At 43.3% G+C, this 19,558-nt stretch overlaps 2 protein-coding genes across 2 annotated transcripts in view; one reads left to right on the forward strand and one right to left on the reverse strand.

The window, feature by feature from the left end:
• The first annotated feature begins 218 nt into the window (after positions 1-218).
• LOC121294623 (ras-related protein Rab-11A-like) lies at positions 219-4,185 on the forward strand. Its single transcript, XM_041218520.1, has 4 exons — positions 219-511; positions 875-1,068; positions 1,480-1,560; positions 2,960-4,185. Exons 1-4 carry the CDS (start codon positions 234-236, stop codon positions 3,097-3,099), a joined length of 693 nt encoding a protein of 230 aa, XP_041074454.1. The 5' UTR covers positions 219-233; the 3' UTR covers positions 3,100-4,185.
• Positions 4,186-5,025: 840 nt separating this feature from the next.
• LOC121294625 (multiple epidermal growth factor-like domains protein 11) overlaps positions 5,026-19,558 on the reverse strand; it is an 83,621-nt gene continuing 69,088 nt past the window's right edge. Inside the window, exons 16-26 of the mRNA XM_041218521.1 lie at positions 19,060-19,194; positions 16,803-16,931; positions 15,152-15,280; positions 14,694-14,822; positions 13,981-14,109; positions 13,085-13,315; positions 11,235-11,353; positions 10,648-10,708; positions 9,994-10,050; positions 8,001-8,204; positions 5,026-7,437 (exon numbers count right to left, since the gene is read on the reverse strand). Of these exons, the coding sequence (XP_041074455.1) occupies positions 7,262-7,437; positions 8,001-8,204; positions 9,994-10,050; positions 10,648-10,708; positions 11,235-11,353; positions 13,085-13,315; positions 13,981-14,109; positions 14,694-14,822; positions 15,152-15,280; positions 16,803-16,931; positions 19,060-19,194 (1,499 nt within the window). The 3' untranslated portion in view covers positions 5,026-7,261. The remainder of the gene's footprint in view (positions 7,438-8,000; positions 8,205-9,993; positions 10,051-10,647; positions 10,709-11,234; positions 11,354-13,084; positions 13,316-13,980; positions 14,110-14,693; positions 14,823-15,151; positions 15,281-16,802; positions 16,932-19,059; positions 19,195-19,558) is intronic.

The raw sequence follows: 19,558 nt of genomic DNA on the forward strand, positions 1-19,558 counted from the left end.
TAATATACATAACAATAATGTGTGTTTCTGTTTATTGCTTTGGATCTTGTGAGGGTAGTTTGGGGGCTTTCCATCCCCTGGTACTGTATCTCTTTGGCTGCTATTGTACTGTTCAGAGGAGAGCTGCATTTGCCTTGTAAACCGTACCTATCGGTATCCAGTTAGTTGAAATCTCTTTCCATTTTCTTAATGAACCTCAGCACTTGTATTTCTGGGGCGGATGACAGAAGCACATGCTTGGTCTGTTTGATTACTGGTTAGTTTGGGTTTCATTCACTGCAGTAAGTCATCAAGGTTTTCTTTTTCTTTCCCCAGTCGTGCTGATCGGAGACTCTGGCGTTGGGAAGAGTAACCTCCTCTCCCGGTTCACGCGGAATGAGTTCAACCTGGAGAGCAAGAGCACCATCGGGGTGGAGTTCGCCACTCGCAGCATCCAGGTGGATGGCAAGACCATCAAAGCACAGATCTGGGACACAGCCGGGCAGGAGCGCTACCGGGCCATCACCTCCGCGTACGTACAGCACCGCAGTGCCCTGCTTTAGCAGTACTCCCATCTTCGCTTTGCAGCAGTTCCAGCTGCTCCACTTGTAATCGTACAGTTCAGCTTCTGATTTCTGATCTCTTCACTTAGCAAACTCTACAGAACAGTAGTCAGGGATGGGAATAAGACCTGTGCCAGGTTTTAATACATGCTTAATTAGCCACAGTATGTATAGGTAACACGCTCAAGTGAGTCTTACTAAACTCAGAGTAAAAACCAGGAATGGATCAACTGCTATGCAATGAGAGTCTTCATGCCATCCCTGTTACTATGTGCTGGCCAACAGCGATTATCTCTGGGATTGCTTACCCGGTTGGCGTCTCTGCGTTTCAGGTACTACCGCGGAGCTGTGGGCGCCCTGCTGGTCTATGACATTGCCAAGCACCTGACGTATGAAAATGTGGAGCGCTGGCTAAAGGAGCTGAGAGACCATGCTGACAGCAACATCGTCATCATGCTGGTGGGCAACAAGAGCGACCTGCGCCACCTCCGGGCAGTGCCCACCGATGAGGCAAAGGCTTTCGCTGGTCAGTGTTATACTGGAGCTGCCTTTTACACACACTGGACGAGTCCACCTTGCTTTCATTACTGACCTGTCCCAATTTATAGAGCGTGGGGGCATCAGAATGATTGCATCTAAATAAGCCAAGCCAGGACAGGACAGGGGTATAGGCAAGCCAGTATTCAATGTATCCCAGGCCCTGCTGTAACACTGTTGCTCTGCTTCAAAGTGTCCACATAGAGGTGTAACTTCAAAATGCTAAAAACCTACACATGTCTTAATGTTTTGAAACATTTAGCATTCATTAAAAAAAAAAATAATAATTATATCTCCGTCAATTTACTTGCTTCACTAAACATACCTGGCTGACATGTATACTCTAGCATTTAACTTGATGCGCCAGTTCATTATTATTGTTTTCCCTTTCTGCATTTAGAAAAGAATGGCTTGTCCTTCATCGAGACTTCTGCCTTGGATTCAACAAATGTAGAAACTGCTTTTCAAACCATCCTAACAGGTAAGGGCATCTTAGGGGCTGACCAGCATGCATCTTACAGGTAAGGGCATCTTAGGGGCTGACCAGCATGCATCTTACAGGTAAGGGCATCTTAGGGGCTGACCAGCATGCATCTTACAGGTAAGGGCATCTTAGGGGCTGACCAGCATGCATCTTACCGGTAAGGGCATCTTAGGGGCTGACCAGCATGCATCTTAACAGGTAAGGGCATCTTAGGTCTCGGGTAACCAGCATACACCCTTTGCTCCATTAATTAATTACCTTCCTCTTTTTTTCTCCTGAGGCATTTTCCGTATAAAGAATCTGCACTCCTTTAATGTGAAGTTTTTGTTTTTCTGTGTTGAATGACTAAATGATTACCCCCATGCTTCTCTTTGTTTTCCCCAAGTAGAATAGAGAGCAGCTAAGGGATCTGGGCTGAGAGCCAGGCTCTGTGGAATAGATAACCAAGCTTTGACCTTGCTGGACAAGCACAGCTTGTGACTGCTAATGCTTTTTTTTGTACTCTGCAGAAATTTCTCCCCACAGATGCCTGCACTAGCTCTTCCCATTTATTGGCTTCTGGACATTGTTTTTTTTTAAAGGAATTGCTTATCCAGACTTTTTTTTTTACCTTCAAGTGCTTAAAGGTGGTAGTTTTTTCTTTCATTAAAACACAGCTGAAAGTCAGGTGGTTGTTCACAACTATTTACACCCTACACAAACGTTACCAGCCAAGAGACAATCTGGACAGTTTAGAAATACAGTAGCTTCACTAATCCATCTTACTGTAGCTTCAGCTGCAAGCTATCTGTAACTGGCCTGTATCTTTTTCGGGTAATGCCAGTAAAGTTGAACTTCAGACTGTGGAAATACAGATGTATTCCTGTTTACGGAGCCAGTTCTAAATTGTTTTCACACTGTGGAAGAACTGCTTTGCGTTGAAATTGGCCATCAAGTAAACAAAAAGAGCAGAGCAATTCACAGTAAATCAGCCTGGCCACTGCACTGTGGTGAGCTCTGAAATCCTGGTGGAAATCAAGTCATGTGCATCCTTCAGCTGCTAAATATAATGTTCATTTGAAGCCTTTTTTGTTGTTGGTTTGTGTTAGTGCAGTGGTAGACAACTACCAGATCTACTGATTTGTTTTGCTTTTACGTTTTTCCTCTGAGTAAATTCTAATTTTTATAACTAAACCAAATTGAATCTGTTATGTGGTTTTACACAGGGCATGTCAAAGTAATGTTATGCAATTGGACACTCGGCCCTTTGGGATTGTCATTTATCAGTCATGCACTACTTCAGTTTGGTGGTGTGATCTAGAATCACGTTGCCTCCTCTTAAGTAGATGCTTGCTGTGTCTGGTTTATAGTAAGTGCCTTTATTTTGTCTTCCCTTATTATTTCCCCCCCCCCACAGAAATCTATCGCATTGTGTCTCAGAAGCAAATGTCAGACAGACACGAGAATGAAATGTCTCCGAGCAACAACGTCGTGCCCATCCACGTCTCTCCCACCACCGAAAATAACCCAAAGATGCAGTGCTGTCAAAATATATAAGTGTCTGATCTCTGCAGTGCTGGAGGATCTTTCTATTCCCCAAGTCCAGGTTTTAAATCTATAACTATTCTCCCTCCCTCCCCCTGACCCATGTTTTATTAGGACCTGCAGATCTTCCCTGAATTGTCTTAATGTATGGTTTTTGTTGGACTTGTATTTTGTGGTCTATCACATGTTTAGTAATATGTTGTTAAGAGATGTCCCACATGCAGTGCGTGTCATTTTGTGGCGCTTCTGTCGTGTTAGCAGCAGGCAGTACACACTGTGTGAACACTTAAACAGAACGGAAATAGGAGATGAGATGGCAGACTGCCTATGGTGTGGCATGAAAAGATGATCTATACATAAAGACAACATGTTTAGGGCCAATAGAGCTGCTGTACCCACAACTACCATTTGTATAATTAGTAACTACTGTATCATTAATTTTTTTTTTACATGGATAACGTTATAATTTTTAACCTGCTTTCTTGCTTCTTTTGTCAAGTATGGAATATATTCTCCCCAGTTGTGATCATCATGTAAAGCAATGCTGTTGATAAAGGCTGAAACTGTAGATAACAATGGTAGTACCTGGTGTGGATGCTTCCTATGAAACCGGAGATGATAACCTGAGATCTATACGCTGTGTGTCGGACCTGCCTCACCGGAGCACAGAGCAGCTTTCATTGCTTAAAACAGGTAGCTAGGACAAGGCCTGCTCTTTGCAGTGCTCGCAAACAAATGCATGCAATTCGACTGAAACCAAAGCACTAATTCCTGTAGCTTCAAGGATTCCTTGAATTGTGCATCAGTGATGTGCTAATTCGTTACTTGAGTAGTATTCCTTTGTAACGCATAACTACCAAGTTCAGAAAGTGAGTTCCCGTAACACTAACTTTCCGATAATCGGCTGCATGTTATAATCTAACACAATCACAGCCACTGGACTGTGTTTATATATCCAGATGAGCATATCTTATATCCTACACAGAGTTCAGAGTTTCATACAGGGATGGTCATTAATCATTCCTGTGGAATTTGCTCGTGAATTGTGCAGGGAATTGTTTTTATACTTATAAGCAGGAAACTTAAAAACGCATAGAATCTTAAAAAAATAAAGTGTGGTACCAAACTGACCCAGATACTGTTCGGAGTAGTACAAGTAAAAGTTTTTCAATCTTGACGCTGGCTCGGTCCAGCGTGTGTTGAGTGATTGGAAGCGGCTACCCCTGTCTGTCCGGTGTGCTGAGATAATAACGGAGTGGCTAGCAGTGCTCATGAAGTGAAGACCCACAGAGGGCACTGCTGTTGCTGTTCTACTGACAGGACTTTCTAAAGTGCTTTTTCTCAAGTGTCTTCTTATTTTTGGTTTTTGTTTGTTGTGTTGAATCTGATTTGTGTATTCTCTTCTTTCCTCACGCCTGTGTGTTTTATGCATGTACAATGGTTGTTCATTCATTTTATTTTTTTAGTATGATTTCAAATATATTCAATACACTTTAATAAAAAAAAAAAATAAATAAAGGGGAATATTATTAAAGATTACTAGTGTTTTCTTTTGGATATATGCAGATTCATGTTCATGAAAACCGTATCTATTTAAGATATTACCCAATATCACTCCTAAACTAGTACCATTTCCAGCACTCTGTGGAATTTGCAAAGTCCTGCAGTATCACTAACCCAGTGTTATTACTTCAGGTTACTGATGCATGTTACTATTGTGAAATCATTCATGAAACCTTTCTTAGATTTCATATATATATGCTATTTTGTGTTGTATATGATTTGTTCATTGTGTGTATTCCATTTTATTTTTGTTAGCAAAAATGTAGCCATCTGCTGAAAATGCATACACATGCTATTTTGAGTAAGGGAGGGTGAATTTGTAAAGAAAAAAATAATGCTTAATAGGCCAAACAGAAACCACACTACTCTCTGGAATACACAAAACTAAAGTTTTATTGACGACTGACCCAGTAAAAGTATGTAGGGTTCATCCACTAAACAAAGAGCAGAGCATTGTTTCACTTCACAGTGTTTACTGTTAAACTAGACTGAAAAAAACTGTTTTCAGAGAAAAGTATAAAATAAAAGAATGAACAAAAAAAGCGATTGCTATGCCATCGTCTACTCATTTTACTCGGCTGATACTGCATAGACGAGACTTGGGGGATCACTTGCTTCTCTTTCGATTGATTGAAAGCTCCCTGGTTTCAACACCGTTTGATTCACTTCCAGTCTGTTCCTGGGAAGCAATATGGCCAAAATGATGAGCCTGTCAATAATTAGCGCACCTGGCCGGGTACAGAGCAAGACTGCACAGGTAACTCTTCTTGCAAATAACACGCTGGAAGATTAGACTGTTAGAATGCGGAACGGAGCATTGAAAATGGTTTGGTGTGCAAGGGGCGGGTACTGAGAGAAAACTGCATGAATAGTCACCACTGCAGCTAAAGAAAGAGAAATTGGCATCCAACCACAAGGAGAATAATACGATTCCATGAGCAACAGAAACAATGTAGGGAATTCGAACTTTATATGCGATTCCATGAGCAACAGAAACAATCGCAGTTCGGTACTTTATTGTTTTCTTGGTCGGCATTAGGCATGCACCTTTTGGAAGCTGGCTGTCCAGCCCTCACCGAATACAAAACTAACTAACTAAAAATCTGTATATATTCACCCCTGAAGCGTGCCTCAAAATGAATCTTGAATTATCTTTCTTCCTAATCCCTTCAGAACAATGCATGCAAACACAACCCATTGATTGAGAGATGCAGCCTGTACACAGTGATTGTCAGCATGTTATTGCTTATATAGGTAGAACAAAATCAATGGCATGGTGCTTGGGTTTTATTTTTTTCCACGGTTAAGTATTGATCAGTTGACAAGGGGAACATCTAGGACGTTTAAAAATAAATGTAAAAGCAAAAGCCGGTCATTTTCAGTGCACGGTTAGTATAAAATGACATAAATGATATTGTGTACACAGCCTATGCAAATGCACCCTTGTTCCTGTGGGCATGACAACACTATTGCTGCCGAACCATCAAGCTTTCCATCGGTATCTTGGCATCACAGGCACAACGACTGGCCTTTATTAAGGAAGAATCTATATATGTGTGTGTATATGTGTGTATATATATATATATATATATATAATTCTTAATTTTTTTCCCCTATGGACAAATTCAGCTATTTCTACTATTAATTAATAAGTACATAAATACATACATAAAAAAAATAAAATAGATCACGAACAGTTCATTGAGGTTCTCGATATAAAACAAAAAATACTGTAATAATACAGATGTCTAATTCAGTAAGCCACTAACTGGCTATTTGCAGTACAAGTTAATCAATAAATTACAGAATTCTTATCAAATCACTAATTAACCATGCGGAAGTTCACCAGGGAAGCCAGTACTGTTAAATTCTATAGAGGGTCCTGGGTTTTGCTGACGTCAAACCCTGGCTGCTACAGATCAGATTTCTAGCTACTGTTCCTCTTGACACGTTCTATAGTGAAAAGGAGGCCAAGCTCTACAGGGTTCTGGTCATCAACACAGCCCCTTTATACAAGGCCAGCTTACCAGAGAGACAACTAGAATTGGGATCCACAGTAAGGTGGCATGGATTCTGAAAATGAGAGCACAAGACACATTTTCTCGATGTTTTAATCAGCAACAAGACCTGACTGCTGTTTTGAATCATGATGGGTCATAAGGCAGGCCGTAATCAGTGATTCATATAATCCAGTACATGTGGTCCAGTTTGTTTTTACCCCGGTTCTAAGCGTTACCAATTGACCCGTTGCTTTATATTCAGCTGACACAGCCCTGTGCAATTGTATACAAATAAAAATAATAGCTGGTGTGATAATAGAGTGACTTTTTTTTATAAAGTTTCTTGCTATGAGTTCAGAGGGCCTTGACCTGTTCGTATTACTGAGAGGTGTAAACAACGAGAGCACCTTGTCCTCCAGACCCTCACAATCCTTCAAAGAGCATTAATATCTTCATGCAGCAGTAAAAAGTGCAGGACAGAGGCTTTCTGTTCATCTACTCCAGTTCAGCAAGTTCACCGTCTCCGCACTCTGCAGTCCTTTCAGCATGTAGCAGGGAGATTGTCTCTGCCGCGGTGTTCTGCGGCCGTGTTGCACCCCCTGCCTCCTCCTCTATGACTGCTTGTCCTCTTGTTTGTCCACGGGCGAGGTTGTGTGGATTGGGCTGTGCCGCACTGGTAGCAGGTCGTAGTGGCTCGGGATGTGGCTGTTCTTGGGCAGGTCGTATGGGTTCTGGTTGTAATTTGTGCCCATCCCATTCCCTCCTTGAAGCACACTGACCGTGGGTTCTGGAGAAACAATAAAACAGCAGTCAGTGGAAGAGAAGAGGACGGCCAGGATAACGAAGGCGAAGATAAAGTAGGTATCCTGTGGTGTTCAGGAGACAATATGCACAGTTACAAACCTTCAGCACAGTGATCCCTTGTTATTTCACTATTCGATAGTCTAGGCCATGCCCACAGTAAATTGTCACCCACTATCAGGGAAGAAGCTGGGTGTGAATCAGTGACCCCTCACACCCAGGCAATCATCTAAACCACAATGCAAAGTTCCGTATACAGTACGTAAAGTAATTCACTAACTGTTTTCAATATTTCACGCTTGTTGACGCATCAGATAGCGAAATAAAGCGAGATTTTTTATGCAGTTCTGATGCTGTAATAATGTCCTGTCAGAGCTCTGAGACCCAGCTACAGCACAGCGATGGGGTGGCATTGCAGACCCAGCTACAGCACAGCGATGGGGTGGCATTGCAGACCCAGCTACAGCACAGCGATGGGGTGGCATTGCAAACCCAGCTACAGCACAGTGATGGGGTGGCATTGCCCGTGCACCGCTCAGGCTCTCTCACCGACTTCGTAGATGTTCTTGTTGGTGGTGGAAGAAGAGGGCATGTCAGCATTGGGCAGGTCTCTGTGTGCTGGAGACTTCATCTCCACGTAGCTGCTCTCCGAGTGCTTGCAGGTGAGGCTGGGCGGGTCCTTGATGGTGGCATAGGGGTTCTCACTGTTCAGGGAGCTGGTGCTGGAGCTGCACACGGAGCTCTTCATGTAATCTGCACACAACAAAAACACACACGCCATGGTTAGCAACAATCACACACAGCTAGCAAGGTGCACTGACATTGAAACACAGCTTATTTTTAATAGCTTTTAATTGTTAGCCCCTTTAGAGTTGTTACAGCTTCAGTGAATTGAAGAAAACAAAATGTCCTAGATTTTCACACTGGAAATGCGGTAACCCTAATTGCGAACACAAATGAGAGTTCACTCTGGATTCCAGTATCTTCTCCAACTGCTGCAAATACTAAAGTACAGGTAACTTCGTTTTCAGAAAACCAACACTCATTATCCACAAAACAACCTGCAACATGTGCAATTATCATGACCAGGCAGCAGGAAACAATGTCAGGGATGTTGTGAGATGTGGAGTAACAGAGATTAGATGCCCTCTGTTTGGACATAAACTGTATTTACAAACACAGTTAAAAAAAAAAAAAGAAAAAGTGAAACAAATTTAGCTGACGTCATCCTGCCTGCTCAGATACATTATTTGCAGTCAGCTGTGTGTGGGACCAAATAAATACACTACAGTCCTCCCTTTGCAAAGTGTATGAGAGAAGATGAATCAATAAGCAAACACATCTTATTACATGCTGATTGTGTACAGGTTGCCCCCTGGTGGTTGGTATTGGACCTGCAAACAGAGAGACTTGTTACGATAACTGAATTATGACATGCAACACAGACACACACACAGTGGGACAGATTTAGTTAGCTTTCCTCTGGTACAGAAAGTTATTTTTCGGTTTACTTTCGGTCATTCTTAATTAGAATTGTTCCTCCCCATCGAGAGAATAAAGGTGCTCATTTTGAACTGTTGCAAACACTTTGTAAATTGTTTGAAAACTCTTCTGGCTTTGAAAACGGCTGGGGATGATATGCCAGTTGGGTTTGTTTTACGACCAGCCAAACAATAACCGTCAGGCTGATAACTTTGTGCGCCACAGAAAAACACAACGAATTCAAAAGGCTTTCAGAATCTACATTGTGAGAGAGCGTGTCGCACACATACAAATCATAACCACAGTTTTGTCACCACTGTGTCGTCCACTGGCTTAACATTAGACAGAGATGGAAGTTGCGCTGGTAATACTGGCTGGATGAGGAACAAATAATTCAGTTTATAGTTGTCTTATACTGTAAACATGTAGAGTAAATGAAAATGAATGTAGCTACAATGTGCTTGCAGATAAGAGGTGGCAGTCAGTGACCTGTTCAGACTACCTCTTGTGTGACTCTGCTTTTCCACTGTGAAGAGCACAAGCAGTCTGGAGGAAGGGGACTTTGCTTCAGTGCGCGTCACAGGGAGTTTCAGCAATATCACTCAATCAGGAGGCTTTATAGAAACACTGCCCTGCTGGAATGCCAAAGGAATGTGAAAAGGGCAAAACCAAAGAAAAAAGAACAGCCCTGAGTGTAAGCTTCCTTTAGCACAGCAGATAACCCACAATCATCTCCCAATCACGCAGGAACAGGGGAGGGCTGAAACACCCCCACTGATAGGTAATGTTTGATAGGTGTACAAGTGTGTGTTTGTGTGAGAGATAATAGAAATGATAGTTAGTGTGGGTGTATTTATTTTTTTTATCATCCAGTCATGCTCTGAAAGTCTCTTTCCACTCAAAGAATGTGTTAATGAGGCACCTGACAGTATATTTGGTTTGGAAGTATGTGTGTCTGTGTCTGTGTCTGTACAAAAAATAACCGGCACACTTTGAAAAGCTGTGCAAATAAATACAAAATACTAAATGTTTAATACTTGGCTATACTCTAATACTATACCTTTGAAACATTTCTCAACAATGTAAGTGTTGTGATGTCTGTCCATTCCGCCAGCACCTACAAAAAAAGGATGCACAAGCACTGAGTCAGTTTCCTTCGTACTACCAGTGTGCCTCCCTTCTGAGAAGCAAATGATCGCTTGAAAAGCTTGGAAAACCCAGCCGTGTCTATTATCAGAGCCGTCAACTCTCTTGTATTCACCAGGAGTCTCTCGTATTTTGGACCCTTCCTCCTTCTCCCGTATTCTGCTGTTAACCCCTTTATGTCGGCAAACCTTTAATGTCTACAAAATTCATGGCCGGTGTGTGATTGCTGCAATCCATTTCTGTGCCCACCGGGGTTTTAGACCCAGGGGAGTCCTCTGGCAGACATGCCACACCCCCTGCACAACCTTTCAAAAGTTGGCAGGTATGAGATTTCAGTTTATGAGAATTCCCCACAAATATACAATGGCACTGGAACCATTTTTAACGTGGGGGTGCTGAATGCCATTGAACAAAACTGTAATTGTATGATGGAAGCCATGCAAAGCCAAGGGGGTGCTACAGCACCCCTAGTTCCAGTGCCTGTGCTAATATAGGAATGCAAACGTGTGTGTGTGTGTGTGAGCGTGTGTGTGTGTGAGTGTGAGCATGTCTGTGTGGCTTCACTGACCTAAATCATTCAGATTGCAGTAGGGTCTCCAGTCTGCATTCTCCCGGTCAGTGATTTTAACCTGCAAAGGACACCAGAGACATTAGTCAGTCAAGGCCTGTCTCAGTTAAAGCATTCTGGTTCACAGTCTTACTTATTATATCGGGCAAAGGCTGCACTTTTTAAATTCCTTAACTGAAGGACATTTCTTGCATAACTGGTGATGGATGGATCACATGGATGGATCCCAGATCTTGGTTACAAACAAGATACTGGTTCAGTAACCAGTATATAACCAGCACCAATGCACCATGGCAACGGGTCACAGTGTTCAGCTAGTCACAAGAAAGGTCTATTTATGCCCAATAATCATCATACACTAAATACAGTCAGGTGCTATAATCTGAGTATTTTTATAGTATTAAAGCCACACTATTGGATTTTTGGCAGAATTATTTAAATTGACTAAGATTTTAAAATGTGCTCACAGTTCCACCTGGTGGCAAAAGTTGCAACTGTATGCTTCATGAGATCACATTGATTGTATACAGTCCACTGTTTGTCTGTTTTGTTTTTTTAAACAATAGACACCATTTCACAGCGTGTACCTTACTAGCGGTGTTCCCATCCAGGCTGTTGGAGAAGCGAAAGGAGGCTCCACAGTGAGACAGAGTATGATAGCTTGGGTTCCAGAAGCACTGACCACTGCCAGTATTCTGAGAGGCATCTGGGAAGAAAACAAGTCTGCAGTACTGCAGCTGTTACAACAGGGAGCAACACACCCACTCACACACAGAGTCAGTACAAACCAGTACAACAGGGATCAACACACCCACTCACACACAGAGTCAGTACAAACCAGTACAACAGGGATCAACACACCCACTCACACACAGTCAGCACAAACCAGTACAACAGGGATCAACACACCCACTCACACACAGAGTCAGTACAAACCAGTACAACAGGGATCAACACACCCACCCACACACAGTCAGCACAAACCAGTACAACAGGGATCAACACACCCACTCACACACAGAGTCAGTACAAACCAGTACAACAGGGATCAACACACCCACTCACACACAGTCAGCACAAACCAGTACAACAGGGATCAACACACCCACTCACACACAGAGTCAGTACAAACCAGTACAACAGGGATCAACACACCCACTTACACACAGTCAGCACAAAACAGTACAACAGGGATCAACACACCCACTCACACACAGAGTCGGTACAAACCAGTCAACAGGGATCAACACACCCAGTCACACACAGTCAGCACAAACCAGTACAACAGGGATCAACACACCCACTTACACACAGTCAGCACAAACGGGATCAACACACCCACTCGCACACAGAGTCAGTACAAACCAGTACAACAGGGATCAACACACCCACTCACAAACAGTCAGCACAAATCAGTACAACAGGGATCAACACACCCTCTCACACACAGAGTCGGTACAAACCAGTCAACAGGGATCAACACACCCACTCACACACAGAGTCAGCACAAAACAGTACAACAGGGATCAACACATCCACTCACACACAGAGTCAGCACAAACCAGTACAACAGGGATCAACACACCCACTCACACACAGTCCTGGGACACATGGTGCCTCCACAATTAGAAAGTCTCCCGTTAGTAACTTTGTTTCATCTTCTGTGGGTAAATCAGAGGGCACAGAAAAGAGATCCGTGAAAAATAAAAGGGTTTGTTACATGAGGTTAAAATGTTAAGCTGTTTCTGCAATGAATGCATGGAAAAAATAAAGTTTGTTAGTGAAACTTTGGATGGTGTTTGACGTGAGTGAGTGTCTGGTGGCTGTCAGCTGGAAAGAAGAAATTGCAAGCTGCTGTTAGTAAAATTAAATGCTCAGAGGAGACTGTGAAGTTGTGCTGGTCACCTGCAGGAGCAATGTTAATCCAACCCCACAAGACAGTGCTGTTTTTTATATAGTCTACAATATAGATTATACATTCAAATCTGGGCTCTCCTCACTTATTTTGAACCTGTATATTTGTAAGTGTAGTTTCATCAGCGAGTCCGTTCTTTACACAGAAGGAAGCTCCTCCTGCAACCAGGTGCTTAAAAAAAGTGGGAACTAACCGTGATGGCACTGCATTACCAGGGAGTTTTAGTCCAAGTAACACAATGCACACTGGCAGTCTGACCCAGGCCAGCTAGCTCAGCCACCACAGAAACACACTGTGAATACCATAGTGAAAAAGACTACATTCTAAAAAATACAGATCTGTAATTAACCATTTGCTTGTGAAATGAAAGTGCTCAGTAAGTCAATGCTAGTCATCTGATGTAATACCATTCAGTCATCTTTATATTCTGGGAATGTTTATACTGCCCTCTTGTGGGCAATGAGCTATTGGACAGGGCTTGATAGACTGCATGTAGACTGAATGCATGTCAAAGTGCCTCACCAGACAGGGAGTAGTCTGTGTTGGTCATCCTCATGGCAGGGGTGTAGGAGACGCTGGGCATGTTATGCCCCTTCTCTCGCTGTCTCTGCCGGTACCAGATGAAGAGGCTGAGGAGCACCATGATGATGAGGAGCAGGATGATGATCCCCATCACAGCCCCCACGGAGTGCCTCTCAGTCAGGGCCGGGCTAATCTTAGTGTAGGGATTCAGCTCCTCCATGAATAGAGCCGCTGCATAGGGGAGAGATGGGAGAGAGGAGGGTGAGGAGAGAGAAGGAAGAGGAGAGGAAAGGGGAGAGGGGAGAGGGGAGAGGGGAAAGGAGAGGAGAGAGGGTCGAGACAGGAGAGAGGAGGAGAGGAGAGGGAAGAGGGGGGGAGAAGAGAGTTAAGCTCATCCACTTGGCCACACATCACAGGCAGGCCAATCTCTCTCCATTTAACTTGTTAATCCACAATTTCATTTTCGTTAATCAACCCTTGTTTTAACCTTGTTTTTCCTACTCAATACGAACACACCTCACCGCTCCGCTCCACTGTCAGCCAATCACCCCGTCAACAGGTGACCTCCGCTCCCGCTGTCAGCCAATCTGCTGGACCCAGCCTGGGAAATTTCAACCTGGGCTCATCAGGCACCTGACCAGCAGTGGTTGTTGGAGATTGAGAAGGAGGTCTAGCCCGATTCCATATCTCTCCCAATCCCCAAAAGTCTAATGCAGACCTCCCTGTGGGCCCCCAGCCAAGATCACCATCATGGAGCGAGTGAATGCGACATTTTAGCATTCTAAATCACTAAGCAGCAACCTTGTCAGAATAGCTGCATTTGTTTTAGTTTTGCTCATTAATGTCAATATGAAGGCAGTGTTCTGTAAATACTCATTTTCACTCCTCTTTCTCACCTTGGTCACAGCGGATCCCCTTGAACCCGGGGCTGCAGTAGCAGGTCCCTGTCACATGGTCACAGGTGGCATTGTTCATACACTCGCACAGCTGTTTGCACCCGTACCCAAATGTTCCAGGGGGGCACTCTGAGGAAGCAGGAAGCACAGATTACATCATGAAAATAACATCATCTCAAAGGGGTGCAATGACTAAAATAGGCATAGTGTTCATATTAGTATTGATAAAAACACAGCAGATGCTTTTCATGGCTGTCATTCCTGTGCCAAGGCAAGGTGGTTCACACGGTGTCAGAATGAGCATGCGACCTCCAGATCTCTTAGGGACAGGCCCAGCCAATATAGCCTATTGAATGACACACACTAGAGCTGCCACTGTTCTGCGTGTGTATTTGAAATGACAGTGCATCAGGCTGTGTGTTTCCTCATTGTAAAGAATACCAGCTCTGCTGTGTGTGTGCTGCATTGTGCTGAGCAGCTGCAGTGATGCAGGTGGTGGCTGCCCTCGTTGAGCACTGTCCTGCTGGAGGTCAGGAGATGCTGTGGGATGTATTACAGAGGACGGGGTCCTCGACCCGTTTATTAAGACATTCTGTCAGGGTTCAGCTGCTGGAAAGTGAACACCATGGCTCTAATAACATAAGTAATGAGCTGGTGGATATAGAAAGCATTGTGAATGTACAGCAGTGGCTGTGTGCTTCCTCGGGACTCACTCTGCTCGCAGCTGCTGCCGATAAAGCCTGTACGGCAGGCACACTGTCCGGAGATGTGATCACAGTCCGCTCCATTCTGACAGCGGCACACCTGGGCACAGTCCTTCCCGAAGAACCCTGTGGGGCAGCCTGTGAGTGACCAGCACAGGGGCACACAGCGTTAACAACATAGAACCCACATCAATCAACAGCCGGCACGACAGTCAAACACAGTGCAGATCACTAGCAAATCACAGATGTGTAAAATCAAACTCAATTTTAAAATGCCTTTTAACTTATTAGTGAAAATATTATTATCAAACTCCCCAGCTCGCATCTGTTTAGGAACTTGCTATATACACCGTACCTCATTTTAAACCACACAGAATGATTTAAAAGCTCTGGTCACTCAAACCGGTGCTTCCTCACTTTTCCACTAGGTGGCAGTGTTTCTCCTATAAAGTCAGGTCTGAACTCACGCTGTGTGCAGTACAGGCCGGTCCAGCCCGCAGTGCACTTGCACTCCCCGTCATAGGCGCTGCACAGGGCTCCGTTGTGGCAGTTACACGTGTGGATGCAGTTCGGGCCCCAGTACCCCGGGGGGCAGGCTGCACAGGGGAGGAGGGAATCCTTGTTAAAGCACAGCATTGAGAGGGACAGGGCTGTGCTGTAATGTGTACAACTCTATCCTGTGACTTTCCAGTGTCAAAACATCTCAAATACAGCTGCAGTTTTGCACAGCATTTCTCCTAACCACAAACCATATTTCCAAATAATCTATCTCTTTCTTTTATCTTAATATTTGATTATCTTTTTTTTTGTGCAAAATAAATTGAGGAAATGTCCCCTCCCTCAAGATCTGCCATGTGCATCCTTTAAATACAGCGCCTACCTTAGTGAAAACCTGAGAGGGTGACCCTGTCCATTTCTGCTCACTAATTGGGGATATTGAAACAGTAGGCACTCCTATGAAAGTGTTAGACCTCTTAATGCTTTAATAAGGCATCTAAAACAACTAAAAAGTCTCATGCATTTTAGCATTTGTGGCTCTGTGTTCTTCTCTCTTTCTGTTTTAAATGAATTGCACTTGTGGCCTGTTAAAGGCATAAACGAAATTAGACAATCACTAATTAGCCTATTTTGACAATTTTTAATTGCAGTTGATTTGATTTCATATGCACAACAAATGAAAACAGTAGAAGCAAAAGGGTGGTAAATATGATAATAAATGTGCAGATGGCTGTGTATGTCTCTATTCACCTGGTGCAGCTGTCTCAATGCCGTTCCAATACAGGGACACCTTTACTGGAGTACACTATTACTGACAGTCTTGTCAATTACCCATTTCATCATAGTTTTTCGTGTCTTTAAATTGACTTCTAAATATTAGTGACACACTTTCCAATTCCGTGGCTGCTGCAGAGGAATAATAATAATTAAACTGTTCTATCCGTTTCATCTTTTATCAGAGAATAACTTCATATGACGGATGAGAAATGCGGCAGCCCCCTGCTTCTGCATTAAGTAATGTTTGAAAGAGATAGGGTATTACGCCCCGTTGTGATCTAGCTTCAATTACACTCTGAATTAAGAAAATTACATTTTACAATCAGCCACTGCCAATCACACCTCAGCTATCATAGCAGAGGAACAGCAAAGTTACCCACATTCTCAACAGCCCTGACAACTTGCATTGACAGTACAACAGAGCTCTATCTCAGTTGAAATAATGTGTGCGCCGGTCTATTCTTCAAACGCAAACAGCAGCATAAGAGAAGCGGCTGCAGGGATGGAAATAAGACTCACGCTGCATAGCAGTTTGATTCACTCCTGGTTTTACTAGGAATTTATTTGAGCTTGTTACCTAAACACTGTGGCTAATCAAGCTGCTAATAAAACCTGGAATAGGTGAAACTGCTGTGCAATAGGAGTCTCGTTTCCATCCCTGGCTGTGTCTCATTGTGTTTTGATACTATACGTCTGTATACTGGTGGTCAGATGACAGATGGCGGTTATGATTACAGGATGTGCTCTTTTTTTATTCTGCTGGTTCTGCACACTGTGTTACTAAGCAGGTGATATTTGCACTGCCCATTGTGCACACTGTGTTACTAAGCAGGTGATATTTACACTGGGAGCAGTCCTCTGCGATCCAGCCTGGGAAGCACTGGCACGACCCGTCAATGGGGTTGCAGGTGCCGTTGTTGGTACACAAGCAGACCTCGGAGCAGTTCTTCCCAAACTTTCCAGTGGCGCACACTGCGGGGACAAAACACCATTGAGAACAGAGCTGACGTCAATGAGTACTGCATGTGTGCAAATCACAGGGCGCCCCGAACCAAATACTCTTTACAGAGACATCCACAAAACACTTACACTACACATGGAGTGGAAAAAAGGGGTGCCCAGCAGCAAGTTACAAGATGCTTTGAAATTTAAAATTTTTAAAATGAGCGATTCATCTGAAAGAAGGACTTTTTTTTTTAGGACATTCTTAATTATGAATAATATAAACTTGAAAATGATTTGCTTTGATATAACCGAGAGAAGATGAAAGAACGAAACATTAGGGTCTTCTAATCAGATTTGTGTACATTTTTAATAAGGTGCATATTTCATTACTTCATGGCATTTTCTTAAATTAGAGCTTTAATTTGAAATTAAACCTCATATGGGTCATTATTTCAATACGCAGAGCAGAGTTTTTAAAAGCACACAACTTGTTATTCAGAACGACAGCAGAAATTACAAAAATACGGCTGTCTGTAAGTCATACAAATTCAGAAAACAGGCTCTGTGAGAAATGATTTTATGAAATTATATTATTCAGAAAGCATCTGTCACGAGAAACTTAATGATCAGCTTATTTTTTCAATAAATGTATTAGAACTCTCTTAATGTTCTCTAAGCCAAATTTTGCTTGCCTTTTGTGTTTTAAACAGCAAGTCATTATGAGGAATTCATTAAGACTTAAGCCTTCTTCAATACTTGTAAATAGCAAAGGGAGTAGCTAGGACCTGGGCTACTGGAAGGCTATGTGACTGCAGGCCACTGATTAAACTCATGATAAACCCTTACAAAGTAATGAAGGTCATCCGAAGTTTTGGAGAGTTTATTAAATTTTGTATTGGTAAAACAGTTTTCAAAACCATGAAGTTAATTTTATGTATTTCGTCCCTGTCTTAATTCATGCAAAGCCCAGTTAATTATAATGAAAAGTAATATGTCTATATTTAATCTATGTTTAATGATTTGCCAGAACACAGTGTGGAGCAGCTTCTCAGGAAGACAGTCATTAGAAACTGCAACCCACATACAGGCCTGCTCAGAGCAAACTTAATAAGCTAGATGTGTGAAATTTGTCTCCCTGTCTCTAAATGTGTCTCCCTGTCTCTAAATGTGTCTCCTGGTCCCCTGGAATGCAATGTGGAGGAGCACGGTAGAATGGACTTTAAACCTTGCATGTTAAAAATCTTTCTTCTGATTTGTCTTAATTTTCCTAAACATGAATATTTACTAGGGAATAATTACCCAATAGGTGCGGTGCTGGTTTGGAGTGTGTACAGTACAGTAGGTGCTGGTTTGGAGTGTGTACAGTACAGTGGGTGTGATGCTGGTTTGGAGTGTGTACAGTGCAGTAGGTGCTGGTTTGGAGTGTGTACAGTACAGTAGGTGTTGGTTTGGAGTGTGTACAGTGCAGTGGGTGTGATGCTGGTTTGGAGTGTGTACAGTACAGTAGGTGCTGGTTTGGACTGTGTACAGTGCAGTAGGTGCTGGTTTGGAGTGTGTACAGTACAGTAGGTGCTGGTTTGGAGTGTGTACAGTACAGTAGTGTGCTGGTTTGGAGTGTGTACAGTACAGTAGGTGCTGGTTTGGAGTGTGTACAGTGCAGTAGGTGCTGGTTTGGAGTGTGTACAGTACAGTAGGTGCTGGTTTGGAGTGTGTACAGTACAGTGGGTGTGATGCTGGTTTGGAGTGTGTACAGTACAGTAGGTGCTGGTTTGGAGTGTGTACAGTGCAGTAGGTGCTGGTTTGGAGTGTGTACAGTACAGTAGGTGCTGGTTTGGAGTGTGTACAGTACAGTGGGTGTGATGCTGGTTTGGAGTGTGTACAGTACAGTAGGTGCTGGTTTGGAGTGTGTACAGTGCAGTAGGTGCGATGCTGATTTGGAGTGTGTACAGTGCAGTAGGTGCTGGTTTGGAGTGTGTACAGTACAGTAGGTGCTGGTTTGGTGTGTGTACAGTACAGTAGGTGCTGGTTTGGAGTGTGTACAGTGCAGTAGGTGCAGTGCCGGTTTTGAGTGTGTTCAGTACAGTAAGTGCGATGCTGGTGTAATGAATACCAGTGCACAATGTATTGGAGGAGAGCTGCTGCCTGAAACACTTGCCTTGGTTGCAGAGGGAGCCGAAGAACCCTGGCAGGCACTCGCAGTGCCCGGTGATGTGGTGGCACGGCCCATTACTGTGCACACAATGCGGGCATGCCTGGCTGCAGCGATGCCCGTAAAACCCCGGAGAGCAGACTGGAAGGAGAGAAACGAACCATTTCATTAGCTTTTGTTTAACCTGGGAAGAACAACAAATCTCACTGACAAACTTTTGTCCAAGCACACAATATTAAGTGCCATTCCATTTTAGTTGAAACATTCAATGCAATAGATTACATCCCGGTTACAAAGTAAGGGGGAAAGTTGGACCAATACACCTCCTTGATTGTTTTGGTTTGTTCTGATCTGCAAATATCAATTTAGTACCAATCAAGGAAACATAGGACTGATATTTTCCCAATAGAAGGCTATGTAAACCTTTAATCAGAGGGCATCAGTTCCACAGTGTCTAACCCTACCCCTGTCTTGTGCTTTAGCAAATCTTTGTGAAAATGATGCA

This window comes from Polyodon spathula, chromosome 19 (assembly GCF_017654505.1).
Source record: "Polyodon spathula isolate WHYD16114869_AA chromosome 19, ASM1765450v1, whole genome shotgun sequence".
NCBI classification, from domain to species: domain Eukaryota; kingdom Metazoa; phylum Chordata; class Actinopteri; order Acipenseriformes; family Polyodontidae; genus Polyodon; species Polyodon spathula.